General features: G+C 32.1%; 2 protein-coding genes across 2 annotated transcripts in view; one reads left to right on the top strand and one right to left on the bottom strand.

The window, feature by feature from the left end:
* LOC126777711 (lysozyme-like) overlaps positions 1-21632 on the top strand; it is a 127400-nt gene that overhangs the window by 22094 nt on the left and 83674 nt on the right. The window contains exon 2 of the mRNA XM_050500864.1: positions 14246-14279. The gene's annotated coding sequence lies outside the window, so the exon portion shown is untranslated. The remainder of the gene's footprint in view (positions 1-14245; positions 14280-21632) is intronic.
* Positions 14441-19940, bottom strand: LOC126777677 (uncharacterized). Its single transcript, XM_050500802.1, has 7 exons — positions 19412-19940; positions 18251-18346; positions 17294-17486; positions 16736-16838; positions 15884-15985; positions 15296-15448; positions 14441-14497 (listed from the first exon to the last, which is right to left on the bottom strand). Exons 1-7 carry the CDS (start codon positions 19938-19940, stop codon positions 14441-14443), a joined length of 1233 nt encoding a protein of 410 aa, XP_050356759.1.

Here is a 21632-nt window from a genome sequence, read left to right on the forward strand (position 1 = left end):
AGAAAAGGAAGCCATAAGCAATATCATCGGGTACACAAAAAAAATCCAATATATTTTTTTACTTGTAAATAAATATTTTGTAGGTTTCAAAACCAATTATAACAATGATAAAAAAATATACAAAATATTCTCCGACATAAAGACCTTTTTAATTTTTTGATAGTCATTTCATATTCATATTTTTATTATATAAAATTTTATGAAATAAATTAGATATCGTTTATATTATCATTAACCTTAAATGAATCACTTTACTATATAATTATTTTCTAATATTAATTATAGGTACTACTTGGACTGCAATGTAACGTGACCTTTAATAGTTTACAATAGTGAATCGACGAATATTTAATTTAATGTATTAACTATATTCTACGAGCTGGTTGGCAGGGTTGGTAGATACTTGCAGGACAGACATTTGTATGCATGAACATATCTTTTTGGTCTGAGGCTAGGTGTAATTATCTATGTAAGTATGTATTTACAAAAGAAAAGTAGTATATGTAGTATATCAGTTGTCTGGTTTCCATAGTACGAGCTCTGCTTAATTTGACATCAAATGGCTGTGTGTGAATAATGTCCCAGAATGATATTATACTCAACAGTAAGTGTATAATGTTATAACCTGGGCAATATTCTTTTGAGACAAAGCGAAATATTTACATACAAACTTTACAAACTTTTTCATTACACGAAAATTGTTTCTAATTATTACCTTAGATTTCTTTTTTCCTCGATTAGGTACCAAAACACTGGAATGCTCGCTAATTCCTAATTACCATTCATAGGACCATAAAAAGGTCGTTTGCAATCAAGACAACTAGCGTCTGTCTTATAGCACGTTCGCATTATAAGGAAACGATGCGCCGTTTATCAGAAATTCAAGTTTTGATAAATCTCTTCATTTTAAGTTAAATAAAATCTAGAGGATTTAAATTGTATTTTCTAAGGAGATAGTCATTTCCCTCCCACTATGTACGTGTTTATTGATATTTGAATGCCAAATGTCAAGTTAACCAGTCAAGCTATAGACTCAATTATATAACTACAAACTCCAATTCTGCCGCGACTTTTCACTAACTAAACATAACACCAAATATATTTTTAAGATGAGATATGATATATCGATTTAAAAATTCAGGCAATGCAATGTTCTATTAAATGTAGTAATCGTTGCGGGTCCATGAAGTGAAGTTGTCCAATGTAATTACATACATTCCCAATATCAACCAACGCGTTGGCAATACGAGAAATGGCTCATAGATGTTAAATGGCGAACGTTCTATATTATGATATCTCACCATCAAGAAATACAAGGTGGCAGCTACGGGACGCCCGGCAGATAAGAGAAATTGATGGTATTAAAATGATTTATAAGTAAAGAAAACCAATAAACGAATAGGAAGTAAAATAAATAAAAACAAGAGTTTTATTAATAAAATAAATGTTTTTCTTATTAATATTATTAGTATATAGTAAATCACACAAACACAAGGGTGCGAAAAATGGCGTCGGAGAAGGGGCATGTCGTCATAAGAGTGTCATCCTCTCGATTATATAAGAACAAACAACAGAGAAATCGGTCGTGAAATGTGAAAAATTGATATGCGACATTGACCCTAATAATTGTAACATTGAAAGTATACAGGCAAAATAATATATCACCGTATAAGTCGGATGGCAACATTTCACGAGTGAGTAATGAAGTGAGTTCTTACAAAATAGCTCTGCTGGTTGTACCCCCAATGCGCGCCAAATAATATTTCACATCAAAAATATTTTCTTTTTCCTTATTAAGAATAAAAACGAATGATATTTTTTACAATTCCATTTAAATGTTTATGTAAATGTCTCCATTTATCTCAAAAACTCATCGACTTTATTTTATAGACAAAATTGCCCCCAGTTAATAATGTAATAATGAAAACGTGCACTAATAAAATGCAATTAACTTAATTGGAATAGGCTTTATTCTCTTTTTATGACTTTTTAGTGTTCTGCGCCAAGAACTGTGAGAATAGAACTTTTATGACCTGTATAGTGTTTTCTGTAGTTTCAATGTGCTGAGAATAGGTTATATGTTATAGAAATTAAGCTTTTAATTACAAAATTTTTTGTATAAAATTAAATTTGTTTTTATATGTATACTGTTTGTGAAGAATCATGATGGCATTCCAGCAATTGTCCTGCGGAACTGTGCGCCTGAAATGTCTCCTATCCTGACGCGTCCGTTTCACCTCTCACTTGAGATTGGTCAAGTGCCTGAGTCCTGGAAGCTTGCTTACGTGCAGCCCGTGCCTAAAAAGGGCAGTCGTGTTGACCCTGCCAATTACAGGCCCATCTCGATTACGTCCATTCCGTGCAAGACAACGTATCCTAAATACTAGGCTCCTGGCGTACCTGGAAGCCAATGACCTTCTCAGTGACCGATAGTATGGATTCTCCGAAATCAGTCCACTGGTGATCTTCTGGTGTACGTCACACACATCTAGAGTGAGGCCATCGAGAAACACGGGGAGGCACTTGCTGTTAATTTGGATATCTTGAAGGCCTTTGACAGGACTTGGCATAACGGCCTTATCAGCAAGCTGTTATCCTGCATATGACTGCTATCTGCTATAGCCTGTGTGACTTCAGACTTCCTGAGTAACCGATCGTTACGAGCGGTGGTTGATGGCCACTTGTCGGATCAAATGGCTATAAATGCTGGTATTCCCCAGGTGTCAGTGCTCTCGGTGACACTATTTCTCCTGCATTTCAATGATCTGCTGATGCCCGGTATCCATGGGTACCCAGATGACTGCACAGTTGTCAAAAGCCACAGGCCATGCCATGGTTTAGCACCTGAGCATGACCCTTACAGCAGTGTCCGATTGGGGAGATGCCAATTTGGTCATGTTCATTGCAACTAAGACGCAGGCGTGTTTTTTATCGCCATTTATTTTATTGCGCCAAAAAAAGCGAATTCCAGCTACCTCCCTCTTTCCGAAATGTGTCCGTACCTATAACTGACTACTTTGACCTTCTTGGCGTTACTCTGACGTCGACTCTAAATTTCGGTTCTTTTAATAGCCGTTTGAAAGCTTGGTATCTTCTCCAAGGTGAGACGTTACTTTACTCCAGAACAACTGCTCAGTTTATACAAAGCACAAATGAGGTCATTTAAGGAGTACTGCTCTCACCTTTGGAACGGCTCTGCTAAGCACCACCTTCAGACTCTAGAGTTGATTGAAAGGAGGCTGATAGGAGACGACACATTGATCGAGTCTAGGCTCCAAAGTCTTGAACATCGACATGTGGTTGCATCACTTTCAGTCTTCTATCGGATACACTTCGAATAATGTGCACAAGAATTACACAAACTGATTCCTCCCACCCCTTTTTACTATCGAACGGTCAGGCATACGCGACCAAAGCGCCAAAGGTACACAGTGGAAATTTCCCGCCTACGTACGAAGCGCTTTGAATCTACATTCATCATTCGTACTGCGAAACTATGGAATACTTTGCCTGAGTTTGTATTTTCTGATAGGTAAAACGTTGGTGTCTTCAAATCCAGAGTAAACAGGTTTCTTCTAGGCAAGCGTGCTACATCCCAGACGGTGTCGATCACAAACATCTATACTTAGCTTACATTTAAATTGGATTTTTTCAGGGACTTCAAAACCATATATTGTAAATAACCTTAACAATTTCAAATCAAAAGAGAAGCTTAATATTACAGGAAAATATCAACATGAATAAAAAAAAGCTTAAAAAGAAAAATAGAAAACGTTTTGGCCAGATATGACAAAAAAGTAGCTACGACTTTATTGGGGGAGATAGGCATGAATGCATTTTGAGTGAACGAGACTGTCATATTAAGGCAACAATAAAAATACTTATAAATAGAATATACCCACAGGAAATTTTCATGTCTCATCATTCTGACCTATAGTGGTAATGCTCTTAGTTTCTTAATTTTAAGAGCGGACAGCGGCTTGACAAGTTACATTACGGTATGACATCGCGACTGAATGGGGACGGGACAAAAGGTGAAGTCGAGTGACCTGCTTTGCGCTAAAAACAGATACGACGATCTTAAAACCAAAACAATATATTCTATATACAACTAGATGGCTAAATCAAGTCGTAATCCGTTCTTTGTTTTACAATTCCGCGGAATAAAAAAGTCCTGATCGATAAAATATATAATTCTAAATTTGATCTTTAAGCCATATGCAGTTGAATCATAAGTAAAATGTAAGCAATAATTTTTAGTCATAAGATTAACAAGCTGTATTTTTATAAAAAATAGCTAAATCTATATTGATAAATATAATAAGATCGTAGATTGTTCGTGTCTGTACATTAGATATTTTTGCAAAGAAATAATTGAAAGAAGCGAGAAATATGTTAAAGAACGTAAAAAAACTGATTTTAAAATGTTTGTCTATTTGCCGGTTTATTTTTGTTTGTACGTAGGCTCGCTGGAGCTCTCAAAAGACTCGAACAGCGGCTCGACTTTTTGCAAGGTTATTTTTCTCATATTAGTCATTAAACAAAATTTAAATGCACATATTCCTGGAAATTCGACTAATATAGTTTACAGAATCGCTATTGTGAGATATTCATCATCATTGATTTCGGCTTTTCTTACGTAGTTCATCCAGCTAAGTCTTTGACCCGTCTAATTAACAAAACAAAACAAAACAATAGTATAATTATAAACCTCCTTAATAAGTTGTTTTATCAAACTTGCATTTTATAACAGATTGTAATAGATCAACGCTGACGACACCGTGACACAGATAATGTGTACTGAACCGGCTGAGTTTATCTACGGTTTCTCAGTTCATGGTGTTTATTTTTCTGAACCTGTGGTAGTTTTCTAATTTGACAAGCAATAATTAAGTGTAATGCCTCTATAAATATATTTATTTAAGAAATTTAAGTCTACGTTTGAAAATAAAACAATTATAAAAACATACATTAATTTTAAAATTAAATAATTTAACGCGAAAAAACTAATAGCAAACCACAAAAAAATACATGAATAATAATTCAAATTTAAGATACAAAGATGTAATATTATTATTATTATACGACTTAAAATGCAAATATAATCAAGTCTTTATAAGCTACTGAGAAGCTCAGCATAAACAGGAACACGTTTAAAACCTACTACACCTCCAGGGATAATAAACAAAGATATATAAAATGCCGTTAGCGTGGCTTATAACTTGCAAGGCTTAACCCTTTAAATGATACACTGAAAACCTTCAGCAAAATTTTCTCTTAATAAAATTAATCATATGTAATGTATCTATATTTCATCCTGTATGGTATTTATATTTTTCTCCCAGTAGGGAGTAATATTTTTATTACGTTATAGTTACGAATGTTAATTCTGTAATATAAATTCCATCAAACAATTATCACATTAGTTATTACAAAATGTAAACGAAATTTGGAGCTTTTTTATAAAATTTTTAGGTGGACTGTCAAATGAGCCACCTAATGGTAAGTTGTCTTTATTATCCATAGACATTAACACTGTAAGAAATATTTACTATTATGATATAATAAATTGCGTTTTAGCAACTTCGCCACCAACCTTGGGAGCTAAGATGTTATATCACTTGTGTCTGTAATTACATAGGTTCACTCTCACTTCTAATGGAAACAATGGAAGTATTTCTGTTTGGGGTTAGAACATATGATGAGTGGGTGTAGCTTTTCCAGATGGGTTTGCATTTTACATTTTATTTATATTATAAAATAACAATTTAAGAAATTAATAAGGCAAATGCACTACAAATAATTAATTCAATACATCACTATTCTTAACATCTTTGAACACTCATTACTCACTTATTCACTTTAATTAAACAATATATTATAATATTATTCTGCAACAATCTAACATACGACACCAAAACAAACATCGAAATATATTGATAGTACCATGTTTTCATACGAATGGCTGTAAATTAGAAAATGATGCATGGGGTAGTTAAGGACGCGCTCGACATTTAAGAGTTCGCTTGTTTAGAGCTCAGCTATAAAAAGGTTGAGAGGCTCTTCACCGCATATTGCGCTGGAAAAAAACTGAATGTACCACTTATTGTTGGAGTATTCAGTCAAATGTAATTTGAAACTTGAGGTATTATCGTACTTTAAAACTGTTGAGTGCTTTGTTTGTACTGGGATAGATAGATCCCTATTAAAGTTCCGTGTTAAAATTGAAGGGAGAAAACTAATATAAGTTGTACTTAGCTTGTTTATGTTGACGAAGCTCATTTTTAGAGTTCTCTACCGTAATGTAGAGAACCTTCAACTCTCGCACTTCTGTGTTTGTTCGTCTGTTTGTGTGTCAGGACTGGAATATAAAATAAATATCAAGTGTTGTTCATTTCAAATTTTGGTACTTTTATAAAAGTTCTCCAACCCCTTACTAAATTTTACTTCCTCCTTGACTTTAGTAGCTATCGTAAAATAAGATACAAAGTTATTTATTTCTTATTATTCTTATTAATAATAATTGTATATGTATGTATTATATTATCCATATACTTCCGTTATGGCGTCCTTACCAGTTATTGACTCCTGTGCTGTTTCACTGATTTAATTGCGTATCTATCTAAATCCTCCTACTCCAATAAAAATCCAGCTCCTGATATTAGCGGGTACAAATACACAGCCCCTTCATCATTATAATATTAATTTATATAAAAATAACACGGTGGACGTATTTAAAATAATCTAATCATATAAGTAAATATTTTTAATATATTATTTATAGAAAAAAACTATTTATTTTTATTATACGGATCCCTGCGTTAATTCTGAAATAGTTTTGCACAGATATACGCAGAACATAATTGAGCCTGAGCCGAGTACGTGTTCTTCGGGAAGAGAAGCAGAAAATACAAGTATGTAAACTACTAACAAATTACTAACACACATATATATATTCAATATGTATATATACATATTTGTATGTATGTGTAATGATATGATGATTCTCAAGCACCTTTAAATCTTTAAGTAAAGTCAACTCAGAACACAACAGGTGCGACTCATGTGCTTAATTTGTGTTTATAACTCATATAGAATTCGACGGTGAGGAGAAACCTTAAGGAGACCTAAGCCTTGAGCTTGAATATCGTTTTTTTTTATCAGTCAATGTTGATGTATATCTTTTATTAACAATATCATTGTATCCGAAATTGAAGTAGATCATTAGTAGTATGCAAATAATCTCGTTATTTGCATACGACACTCTCATTATGCTTTCCAATTGACATAATCCCAGTTTCAATACAATACAAATTACTTTCTTAGGAAAAAATATTCCAAAGATTATATTTTACATGAAACTCACGCTTGTCACGTCAATAGCCTAAATTTTAAAGGGGGTGAAACCACGTGAAACTTTGGAGCTCATCTTCTTATGTAATAATTTTATATACTAAAACCTACTCCGAAGCGCGCTGCATCTTCTGATATAAGTTTTATATATAATTATAATCGACTTAACAGTTATTCAGTAAGGTTAAAACATCTGCTCTGTTATAACAATAAATTTTATAAAAAAAAAAAATTTGAAATTCGAATGCATATACCAATCTATAGTTATACGATGTATGCGAAGTTGAGAGAAAATGCTCTTTTAAAGTTTCTAGACCAAGTGGTCTTTTGTATTTTTAGATGACATACTTTTTCAGTTTATTGAATGATCTTGACCTTTCTGTATCAAATGTCTAACAGACTGAACCTTCACTCTTGTTTTAAAGGTGAAAAATAACAATATATATGTTATAATCCGAATTAATAAAGGAAATTGACTTCATATTTTAATATGAATAATATTATAGTATATTTAAAACTTTATACACAGGTATATAGGAATATGTATATGCGATTAATCTTATAATCGTATATACATGCCTCTATTATATGCGTTTACGCATCGTTTATCTGATACAGTCGAATTTTGTACACTTACAGTAACAGTAACAGCCTGTGAATGTCCCACTGCTGGGCTAAGGCATCTCCCTTTTTGAAGAGAAGGTTTGGAGCTTATTCCACCACGCTGCTCCAATGCGGTTTGGTGGAATACACATGTGGTAGAAATTCAGTGAAGTTAGACACATGCAGGTTTCCTCACGGTGTTTTACTTCACCGTCAAACACGAGACGAATTATAATCACAAATTAAGCACACGAAAATTAAGTGGTGCTTGCCCGGGTTTGAACTCACGATTATCGGTTAAGATTCACGCGTTCACTGGGCCATCTCAGCTATTGTACACTTGTTGTTGACAATTGCGTGAAAGCTTCTGGCAAATTCTTGCATCACCTTCAATTTACATATGCGTGCGAGTCGTGAAGGATAATCGCTTATAAAAGTATAAAAATACAATGGAACACATCACGATTCACGAGTGCTACATGATAATAATAAGAAATAATATGTTTAAAATAAAACAATACAGAAAAAATAAAGTTAAATAATGCAATTATAATGCTAACATTACACTTAAATTAATAAATGTAACTAGAAAAATATAAAAAACAAACTTAAGAATTGAAATAAATAAAAACTGCTGTTTCTTCAGTCCTTATACGGATTGCTTCCCACGATACAATCTGGTACCTTCAATTAAATTTGTCTTTACAAATAAGAGCCTTAAAAGTAACTTCAGAGTTTAATTTTTTTTATGAAATAAAAACATAATAAGACATTTCCTAATAATGAACAAGAATAACAAATTTAAGTGTATTGACACATCTTTGTTTAAAAGCCTTCACAGGAAAACTAGGCGGTTCCGGTGATATTAACTTCGCCACGAAACTTCCACTCACTGGCGTCACCGCAAGATACTCTGAACTGCTTGCCTACAATCCATTCAAATATAAAGAATGCACACTTTCAAAAATATAACAAAAAAAAATTATTAACTATTAACTTAAATACTTTTTAAATGTAATCTTGATTGATTTTATTAAATATCTGTTATGTAAACGAAGCTACTAAATATATCAGTCATCATATGATAACTAGACGTTTCTTTCGGTTTCATTTGCGTTGAATTTTGATTATACATGCCGTTTCATACAAATGATGAGTAATTATACAATCTGTAATATAAATACAATCTGGAAGTCATACGAAAAAAAACAAAACGGGAGTTGGTAGTTGGTTAAAAATAAACCAGCTTGATAGAATTAATCACGAATTCTGTTGGATGTAAAATTACTTCGAGTTTTTTGCTTAATATCAGTATATTAAAAATTCAATTGGATAAGTAAATTAATAGTTCGTGCTCAAAACGAAGTGAAAATATTGCGTTCCCGCGAACTTCTATGTCATGTCGTCTGCACAGATAATAAATGTGATAAAAGAACGCCATTTTCAGAACTAAAATTTTCTTTATGAAAATGACAATTAATATATTTACTTGGTGAACATTAAGTATAAAGTAAAAGCCAAAATATTCATATAAATTAAATAATGTTTACAATGTTTTTTTAATGAAAAAATTCATGCGACATAAATTTAATGTTGCATTCTTTTTTAGCGAATACACGACGTCGTAAGCCCAGCCCCGTTGAGCCGAAAACAATGAGAGGTTAGTTGGGCTCTTAGGGGCATATTGCAAGTCTTTGCCTGCATATTGCTACGCTACTTACTATCGACTGTGAAACATCTTGCCTTGCAGTTTTTGTTAACTTGAAACTGTATTGTTGACAAGCGACGCGAATATTTTACTATGAAATGACACGAATGCATGTTACGGTAAAAAAAATACACATAATTTTGAATGTAGAAAAATAGGGTCAAAGGAGCAAATGGACCAAATTATAGTTAGTGGTCACCAATGTTGATAAGCATTGGCAGTGTAAGGAATGTTTATAATTCCAAATGCCGCCAATGCGTCGCCAACCATAGGGGCTAAATTGGTTTGTCCTTTAAGCCTATAATAAACTGTGATTCACCCAACAACCTATTGATGCTTAGCGGTAGAGTAATAATTGATGAATGGGCAGAATAGGCTTCCACAAAGCCTTATCACCCATGCTGATTTCAATGCGATCCGCAACCTGATTTTTTAGAAAGATCTGATATTGTATCAATTGATACTAGAGACTTGCAAAGATTACATTGCGCATATTATTACAATAGCTTTGCAGTGTAAAGGATATTACAATAAAATTATTAAATAATAATACGAGGGTGCCGATGTTTAAAATGAATATGTAAAGCAATATGACATTTTTATAGGTTGGCTTTTATTTATTACGTATATTGCTAATTGCGGTGTGAAACATCGTGAATAAACCTAAAAAATACGAAAAAAAACATGACATGAAAATTCACCAACCGCATGACGCAAATTGGGCTTTCAATCCTTGAGAAAAAAAAGGATTTATGTAACAGTAGAATTTGTGTTGGCTCTTAATATGATGTGTTAAAAAATAAATAAGGAAGGTATGACGATTGATATTTAAAAATCGAATGATACATATTTTAATAAAATAAATTCAATACTCTTATGTCTTGACCTACGTGGTTTTATTTATTATCAGTTGTTTTAAAAAGTATTAAAAGAAATTTTGTACTAGTCGAAGAAGAAATAACATCGTAAGCATACACGCATGAGTCAAATTAAGTTTTGCTACATGTATATATATCTAACAAACTAAAGTATTCTCCAACAATATATGAAATAAATGTAATGAAATAACTTGAAACTCTTCAAAATTCTTTAATTCGCTTGTCACGTCAATAGCTTAAATTGAAAACAGGTGAAAATACGAAGTGCAGGTTATATAACAATATTATACACTTAAGCCTTCTCCGAAATGCTCTGCTTTTGTTATAAGTTGTATCAGTATAATAGTTTTTTTCATCTTCATTTATTAATTTAGATAGAAGTCCGAATTATGTCCAAATTTCAAGGATAATACCGGAATTTATCGGCAGTTTCTATTTTTTCTACGGAAAAATACAAGCACTTTGAAATCTGTAATTCAAATCGAAATAACCAGTATAAATCCTAATACCAAAATTGCCTATCTTACAAAGAAATCGCACAAATCTTACTTTAAATATAAACCCACGAAATTACCCGCCTCAGATTTACTCAAATTATTTTCTTAGCCGATTCCTCCATTTGTGCTAATGGAGTGGTCTCGTTATTATTTTCCTTCGAATTTCCTTAGATAAATCTTATTGAGTAATCCTTGTTTACATTTGGTATGACCACGTTTAATAGCAGAACCAATATAGAGTATAAAAGACGTAAATATATAGAATCCACCAAAACAAAATCCGCACAAACAAATTTGTTTTTCTCTTCCATGTATTTCTATGTCGTTTTCCAAGTTTTACTTTACTGTTTTCTACGATTTTTTAACACCATTTGCAACTATCTATCACATACAATAATGCTTCATTGTACAAATATTAGTATTTTATAACAAGTACTTCTGTATTTATTTTATATATTCAATAAAATAGTATCTCATCTACTTTATCCCTTTTGAACCGGAGCTGTATAAGCGTGAGAAATACAGATAAAAAATATTTAATTAATAATAATTATTTGGATTTGAAAAGGATTATTATGAAATTTGATGGCAATTATTGAAATATCTGTATTGAAAGGTAGTTCTGAAAAAATAAATTAATCGTGCGCTCTTTAAAGGATTACATGAGGCAAAAATTATTGTAATTATATAAAATGTTATTTATAATAAAAAATGCAAATCATTATTTCAAAAATAAAACTTTTTCACAAAACGGATTAACTTCACGCTTCATTATTCAGATAAATTACGCGAATATAAACATTATTAAACAAACGAAATATGTTTTAACAGCAACAATTATGCATTTATATTATGAAAGATTATATAAAATTATCAGTTAATTAAAACATTCCCGGCGTGTATTAATTAAGGCTTATATCAGATTTTGGATGTCATGCGCTTACTATTTAAAAGGTGATTTATTGTATAAAAAAAACAAAATACACATTACAAATTTATAGCAAAAACACGCCGTCTAAAAGATTGTCCTGTGGCATTGTACCCAAGACGCTGGCACTATCGCCTCCCTACACCGCTCGACTCAGCTTTTAGGCTAAATAAGCGCCAGCTCTTGGAACACAGTTTCTTATAATGATTTTTTTTTTGTATCAGACGACTATGGAACTAATGTTTCAAAACCCAGCCCAGTAAATTCATATCCATTGGATAAAAGTGAATATTTCCGGCGCTTGAGTATTTGAGCAGCTTCAGCGGCTGCACTGGCCTTACGAGACAAATAGAATTTTATTAATTTGAAAGTATAAGGTTCAATTTCTTTTATAAACTTTTGACTATTACGTGCTTACTGTACTTATGCCTAGTGTACAATAACATTGACGTTAATAACTATTATTGTCACTAGATGGAGCTGTTTTCATTCCAAACAAATAATGGCACTTAACGTCAACACAATCGAAGCAGTAAAAATTCGCATAAGACACGATGTACGAAGTCTCTTTGTATCTCGCTAGTGTAATATTGACTTAGGTTAGTTACGATCCTTTTATAATCAATATTAATGTTATAATCATTATATTCTATATCGCATTACACCTTTAGACATTTTACAGTCGTGTTTTGTGGTGGAAGAGAAACCTTTGCTTTTTCTGTAGCATTTCCAAATATATCATAAAATACTTCTCCCAGTAAATGTTAATTCAATTTTTAAGTTAATAAACATAAAATTCAAATAGGCTAAATTTGTTTATTAGTTTTTATTCGGTGTTTATTTTTTCCTATTTATGATTGTATCACATCCCTACAACTAGCCATCAAGTATATTTAATATAATATATTAAGGCATTTTTGTTCGTCAGTTTTCATTACGCAGGTCACGATTTCAATTTTAAATAGGTGCTTTGTTTAATTATTGCTATCCATTTAGTTTGCTATTAAGGATTAAACATAACAAACGAATAAACTTAAAAATATAATAATGATTTGATATTTTTTATTATTTTAAGTTTTACTATAATTCGTTTTAATTTTTAATTTTTATAACTATTTCTATATTAAGCTTATCTCACATTTGCACAACTTATTGTTAATTTAACCATTGTTTACTTTTTTCTAGTTCCTGTGTTTATTTATTGAGTACCACTATACAATATTTCTTTTTATAATTCTTTAATTTCTGTTTAATCATTATTTATGTGCTTGCTGTGATCTCCTTTAATTGAAAGAGCACATATATCTCAAAACATTACTCAACGATGTTATGTACTCGTAAGTGTATACACACTTACACCTTTGTTGGAGATCATTAATAAATAAATAAAATACACATAAATTAAATCTTTATTAATAATGGTGATAATTTGCAGTACCAAAGTACGTCAGTCACGTGAATGCTTTTTAGCTGAGAAATACTATACCATAGCTAATAGTCAAAAATAAGATGAAACAGTACAAAAAGAAATATCTGGCCTTATTGCTGCCACGAATGACTTGTTAGATTAAGTAAATACAGTACTCGGAATGCTTTGACAGACTTATAAAAAACTGTGCCTGTGAATGTCAAAGCCTTACAAATAATGGTTAAGAGCAGAATATTATTCTAGTTTTCCCGTCTCCGTTAGTTGTGCTCGTAACAGCTACCAATCTCTCAAAACACATCATATTTCTTATAATACAGTGATGAATTGGGAACAAACTATGCGTACATTGCTATATAAGTTATGAAAAGAACAAAGTGAGTAACTACGAGCTACGCCGACTTGTTCACAAATAATGATTAGTATATTTATTAGTAATTTAATACTCACTGTCCCAGTAAAGTAAGAAATGCAGTTTCATATTTAACAGTTTTAAACAGGAATAATAATTAAAGTTTTAAGTTTATTATATTGTGATCATCTTATGTCGTAAAAAATATACTTTATAAATAATTAACCATTATACATATTCGTTTATTAAAATAACAGTTTTATTGAATTGCATAACCTGATGAAATATGAATATAAAATGTAATAAAATTCAAACAAATATTATTTTAAACAAATATTAAGCTTAATACAGTTTCAATAACTGATTAATTTCCAACAGTAAACAACTGATCAAAATCGTATTCACTATTTTTCCATCAAGTGAATGGTGATGACCAATGAGTGTTTAGTTTTACGCCAAATTTTTTAAAATGTAAACATATACTTATTTTTCTTTTGCAGTGGCTATCCTGTGGGTGAAAGTGACCGTTTACAGGTAAGTCATTTCCCTTACTACTAAAATAACAAAAACACTAATATCAATACAAGACATTTTAAGTGCGGTAGTCTACTCATCAAAATGTGCTTAATGAACTAACATATTAGTAATTGTATTCTATTATTCATGGATGCATTTTTTTCGTCGGGATTGTTTGGTTAATCTTCTAAAACTGACATGACTAAAGTGAAGAAAGACATCCCCGTTTTAATAAACTGAAATAAAAAGAATGTAAAAATATTAATAATAATAACATTTCATCAATACTAATCGCATATTCTACCGCCAAACAGGTGAGACATAAGATCTTAGTTCTTAAGATGTCACATTGGCCTTATATCGAGTGGAATATATTTCTCATAGTGTCAATGTCAATGGGCCGTGGTGACCACTAACCTTTAAGTGAACCCTTTGCATTTGTCTAGGTATTTCAATAAAAAAAAGGTAAATATATAATTTTTTTCTCGATGACGACTTCCCAACCGATTTCTACAGAGGCCAACGGTTAGGATTTGGGTGATTATAGTGGAATTGAGTGTGCGTTCTCACAAACACAAGAGCACACTATTATCTCATTCTGATGTTCTAATGGGGCGGCAAATCAGACGTTACCGGAAAGATTTGAGGCGAGGCTTTACGAGCGGCCAATATGCAAACCTTTTTTTATGTCCGAAACTGAGATTGAAACACAGGACCTCTGGATCTGTAGCTGTATGAGCTTTTATCATTGGCTAATGACTAATGACGCGAATAATATTTATAATAGTAAAAAACTGTGAAAAAAAATAAAAACATAATTGTTTTTGATTAAGCTAGTAAAACATTGTATTACTGTTTACTTTTAGAACAGATGTGAATTAGTCTTTACCAGAAAAACCCAGAATATAAATTGTTTGGTAGATAAAAGTTTCTTATATTTGACAATCAATTGAAAACTTAAGGTCAATTCTCGCAACTTTATATTCTTATTTTTAAATGTATTTGCGTAACTAAATAAGATTATTCAACCTCACCCAAGTAAATGTCGGTAAAGAAAGAGTTGTTGAGCCAAAAATGTAAATACGCATCCTTTGACTGAGCGCTATTTTGAAGATTCGTACATTGACCTTGTGCTTAGAACTGAAGATGTACCATTTTTCTGTGACAGCTGCTTCCAATTGTTCACTCTAGAAATAAAAAATAACTAATTACGATATTGTCAAAAAATAGCCAGTGTCATTCGGGTTGATGTAATGATTTCAACGATATATCCAAATTTATTCAGGCATTTAAAATAAATCGTGGATTGAAAAAACTCACATATATACATAAACCCTGGAATCATTACACTGCTTTTATTGGTAGCCGTTTTAAGAAGCCTTGAAATGTTATTTTATAAGAAATCAATTAAAAGTAAAACTACCACCACTTTAATTAAATGAAAATTCTATAGAGGAATACAAACAAAACAACTGAGCAGTTATTCATTTATATAATTCAAACGATTAAATTATAATATGAAGTCACAATATATAAAGTTTTGCTTAAATAGATCACATCACCAATTATATTTAAAAAAACGTAAAATAAAAATATTATTGTTACGAGGATTTTGTATTTACCTCATTTTCGACTTGCTGGCCAAGATAACAGAACATAAGCACAACTAAGATGAAACAAAACTCGTGAACGTAATACTTCATTACATCTGGAGAAAGTTTATCCTGAAAATAAATTAACTTATAATATTGCATCTAATTAGTTTTCGAGTAATAGCGAAAGGTATTGTTTAACTAAACGAACAAAACTTTAATATATTGTATCAAAAACGGAAAATTATTATAAAAGTGATTCGAATACCACAAAACGATGACGAAAAAATTATCGTAAAAAATGTATACTTAGCATGCTGCAATTAAAAAGATATGGCGTATTAAGCTACGATTTTTTTCCCCTAATTAACGCCGTAATTGACGCCGTAATATGACGTCGTATCAATAATTTGCATATACCAACAAGTGATAAAAGTAGTCATCTGAAATCAGACTAATTTTGACATAATATTTCGGTTTGCATTTAATGATTCTAAGCAAGTTTTATTGGAGGCGTCTTTTATTATATCTAATTGGAAGACCGACTGGAAAATAGGCCAGCTCACGATAAATGGTTACCACTACGTATAGATATTAGCCTTGTAAGAAATAAAACCAGGGACCTACCCAGATGGACTTGCAGAAAGCCCTACCACCAATAGCTTAGACTTGAGAAAAATGAACGAAACTTAAGTTAATTATATTATTAATTACTAACTGCTCCGTTTCCGTAGCGTGATGCCATATCGTATAATCTGTAAGCTTTTTCGAAAAACAAGCTATTTAAAGCAAAAAAAAAAATCTCTAAAACGGTCCGGTAGTCCCAGAGATTAACACGTTCAAACTCTTAAACTTAATTTAATTATTATATATAATACATACCGAAATTGCAATCTTCACAGAACATACGCAAACTAACATGATTGCGACCAATATTAAAGTTAAATAAAATGGCTGACATATTGCATTCAATCTATTTGAAAATCTAAAAAGACAAAATTGTATTAGCCACAGCATAGACTGATTTAATTACAAATTAAATAAGAATTCCTTTATTAAAAATTCTAATTAGATGATTATATTAAAATGCGATGCATTGATGCTGGTCAAAAGAAATACAGACTATTTCATGTTCATTTTCTTTTATGTTATACAAGCTAACGCTAAGCATTTTTTTTTTAATTTGGGCAGAATGGCAAGTAGGCGACCCGATGGTAACAGATAAGTTGTAATCATCTATAGACATTAGGGCTGTATGATATATTACCCCTTAAATCGCCAATGTGGTACATTTCTAGTCAACTAAGAAGTTATGTCCCTTGTGCTTTAAACACTGGTTACCGTTACACTGGACCGATAAGGCAGTCCAGCCATGTAGGAAGAGTTCAATGACATACACAAGTATACGAATTAATTATATATATATTAATCGTATATTACCTTTTGATCTTGATATATTGATCAACGCATTGTGATAATATTAAAGTACATCCAGCTTGCCATCTCTCACCCCTCTGTTCCACGATCTCTTCGACTAGTTTATCCAAATGTAGTAATATAAACGTTAAAATTTTTAACTGTCGTATTATTTGACCTACTAGGAGTATTATCATAGATTGGAGGCCAGGATAAGCTATAAAATAAGAAAATTACACCATATAGTATATACAAGCCTACTTATTAACTATAACCTATAATAATAATCCTCCAGACTGATTTTGGCCCTGGCGGCCGATCTCAAAAGAGATTAGCCAACTGCGCGGGACATATTATAGTGCACAAGTGTGTGCGCAAATACATTTGCACCCTCTATTCCCTAACTCTCATAATCCGATGGGACGGCAATCCGATACAACCGGAAAGAGTTCAGGTGCAGGACCAACGGCTTACGTGCTTTCCGAGGCACGGGAGTGTACACACTTTCAACTTCCAGACTCCGGGCTGCTATTAAGATTTTTTGATAGAAAAACTCAATAACTAATTTATTGACCCGACCTAGGATTTGAACTCAAGACCTCCGGGTCTGCGGTCTTACATCTAGCCACTAGGCTAACGAGGCAGTCACTATAACCTATATAGGGTAACCAATCCTACTCTTCTATTCTAGAAGTAAATTCACGTTTAATATAATAATTATTGATGACAATTGACTTCATAATGATACAACAGTCATTTAAAAGAAATAATATAACAGTTTTTATATAAAATTAAAAAAAAAAAAGTTATGCCATTATTATTTATAGTCATAAATTATTTCGAAAACTAACAAATAAATATAACCCATTTGAACTCTATCACAGTTGCACTACCAGAATCCTGAAAAGCGAACATCCTGCAAAAACACACACAAATCGGACGATATAAAGTATAAAGCAAAGTTTTCAAAGAGCAAGTTACCGATACAGCACAAGTATCCGGCGTATGCGTGGAACAGGAACGTAGCAAGGTATATGGTAAAGTTCTCCAAACCCCAAGGAAACCACATGTCGAACGCTGAAATAAAGCAAAACTTAAACAAAAGCTAAGCACGCGAATGAGTGTTATAATAAAAGTTGTTTTACCGCTTGCCCTCGTTACGTCGGCTGGAATATATTATAACGAAAACGAATAATATTTACGTAAACTTGTGCAGTTGTGCTCGTCCCTTTTTTAATTTTTGTTTCATATTGCACGTTATGAAGAATATAAAATCTGATTTATTGATTTTAAGCAGTTATAAAATTTGACATGGCCCAGTGCTTAGAACGCGTAAATCTTAATCGTTGATCGTTGATTCAAACCCGGGCAAGCACCACTGAATTTTCATGTGTTTAATTTGTGATTATAATTCATCTCATGCTTGACGGTGAACGAAAACATCGCGAGGAAACCTGCGTGTCTAATTTCACTAAAATTCTGCCACACGTGTATTCCACCCGCCTGCGTTGGAGCGTGGTGGAATAAGCTCCAAATCTTCTCCTCAAAAAAGGAAAGGACGTCTTAGCCCAGCAGTGGGACAATCACAGGCTGATACTTCTGCTACTAAACAATTATAATAGCGTATTATTGAAATACAGAGTGAAATCTACAGATATTATTATTTTTTATTTAAATAAATGTACAGCTGTGATGTATTTCGTAATATAATATATTTTTTTTTATAGAATAGGAAGGTGGACGAGCATATGGGCCACCTGATGGTAAGTGGTCACCAAACGCCCTTAGACATTGGCATTGTAAGAAATGTCAACCATCGCTTACATAGCCAATGCGCCACCAACCTTGGGAACTAAGATGTTATATCCCTTGTGCCTGTAATTACACTGGCTCACTCACCCTTTAAACCGGAACACAACAATATCAAGTATTGCTGTTTTGCGGTAGAATATCTGATGAGTGGGTGGTACTACCCAGACGACCTTGCACAAAGCCCTACCACCAGTATTTATATAAAATACATATGCAAATAAGGTGTGAAATTTCAAATTTGTATTTATTAAACTTCTGTTTTTTATATACTCAACTAAATGTACAAAAAGAGTATTTATTAATTGAAAATATATATATACATATATATACCAAGCAAACGCAACGACTTGTCCTTCCTAATCCACATAAAGTATATCGGTCCACAAAGATAAAGAGTTGCACACAACCAAACGCTTGCTACGTAAGTTTTTAACAAAACCCTTGTAAGTCTGAATAATTTCTCCTGGGAGTGTATTACTAACTCCTGCAACTCCTTCAACTTTCCTCGATTCGGTTTTAACCGCAAAATATTTTGTACCAGAGGCATTTCTAACGTACAGTCATTGAAAACTATTTCTTCTAGAAACGAACGGAAATTATTCCTGAAAACTAAACAAATTCCAAGCGATATGAACATAATGACTCCCGTCGTCCACACACAGGCGCCCTGGATACATATCAGGAGATCTGAATAGTTTGAGAGAACAAATCCCGTCGTGAAAATAAAAGTCAGAAAGCTGATGATAAAGTTAAAACACTGGAATAGCAACCATTTTTTGGAATTCCAGTTTCGTTTAGCAAAAATTGGAATACCGGCGAAGGATAGTACGCGATCGAAAACTTGGATAGTTTCATCCATGTCGGAAACTGATGGAGAGAATTATGGAAATGATACGCGACGTTATTCACGGCGGCTTCAAACGGGTACACTTACGTGGTAAATCTGTTTTGCACTAAAAGAAAGTAACTTTTTATGTTAATATCTTCCTTGGACACAGTTCAAACCGCATGTGAATTGGTATTGTTAATAAAGAATAACATGATCTTTTGATATAAATAGTTTGCCTAAATAAAAATCAAATAATATATATTAAATATACGTTACATTAAAATATAAATGTTATGTTATGTTAGATTTTAAATCTTTAAATCTTTACAATCGGCTTAAATCTCCTTACGAAGTCATTCTATAAGCTTATCTGTGGTCTGTAGACTTAGGATTGCTTTATTTCAAAATATTATATTCAATGGATATAAATGTTCATTCTGATCATGACATTCGGCACCGAGTTTTTATTCTATAATTATTTGAATAGATACAAGTATTTTTATCTGTAAATAATATGTTTTTTTAATATTTAAAAATGCATATAGATATTTTACAGACAATGTTATTTTATAGTTTAATAAAAGTATTAAAAACAAATTAAAATCTATAAATAAAATTAGTTTTTGAATTAACGTATACAAATAAATTGGTCTTAATAATTTTTTAAACGATAAAAATATAACCAATCATAATGTTACTTTTTCAAATAACTGTACCGTAGCAATCATCTTCATGGATTGTTCGAAAAAATTACAAAAAGACACGTGGGAAAAAACAAGTGTTTTTAGTACCGTAATTGCTTTATTAATACAAGATTGACACCTCTTTGATATATTTCTCGATATTTTTGAGATAGACAGGGCTTAGATTATAGACCGGGTATCATAATAATTTCAATCAGAATATTAAGTTAAATTGTACTAACAAGACATTTTAATATAAGGATATATATTTTTTTACTTTATTGTTTGTTTTTTTTTTTTTTTGATTTAGTATCGAGTAATACTTTTGAAAGTGAATATTTTGACTTTCCAAGTTTAGGTGGAGGTTATGTTGAGCCTCGATGCATGATGATGTGGAGACGTCGCATGTCCTGTTCCGACGACCCTTAAGAAGACGACGGCTAGTTTTTTTTAGTTAGGCGGATGAGCATATGTACTACCTGTTGGTAAGTGGTCACCATTGCCCATAGACATTGGCATCGCAAGAAATGTTAACCATCGCTTAAATCGCTAATGCACCACCAACCTCGTGAACTAAGATGTTATGTCCCTTGTGCCTGTAATTACACTGGCTCACTCACCCTTCAAACCGAAACACAACAATACCAAGTACTGCCGTTTTGCGGTAGAATGAATGAATCTAATGAGTGGATGGTACCTACCCAGACGAGCTTGCACAAAGCCTTACCGCCAGTTACTGATAAGTCCTCGTGCTGCCATCTGGTGGTAATTCTCATCAAAGCTCAAAAAGCTTTTTATGTATAGCTTATTAAATCAATGATGACTGCAAGTCAGTTCAAAATTTTGTACTAAGAATTACTGCGAGATAATTCTTCGCAGTATTTATTTTATAAATAATTTATAAATTACTAAATAAAAGAGTATGAGAACTTTGTAAAAAATTCTTAAATATTTTATAAATATGAAAGATAAAAACTTTAACCTTAAAGCGTGGACCTCAATTTAGTATGAAATTTTCATCAACCAAAATAATATTAAG

Source organism: Nymphalis io, chromosome 23, assembly GCF_905147045.1.
Source record: "Nymphalis io chromosome 23, ilAglIoxx1.1, whole genome shotgun sequence".
NCBI lineage: Eukaryota > Metazoa > Arthropoda > Insecta > Lepidoptera > Nymphalidae > Nymphalis > Nymphalis io.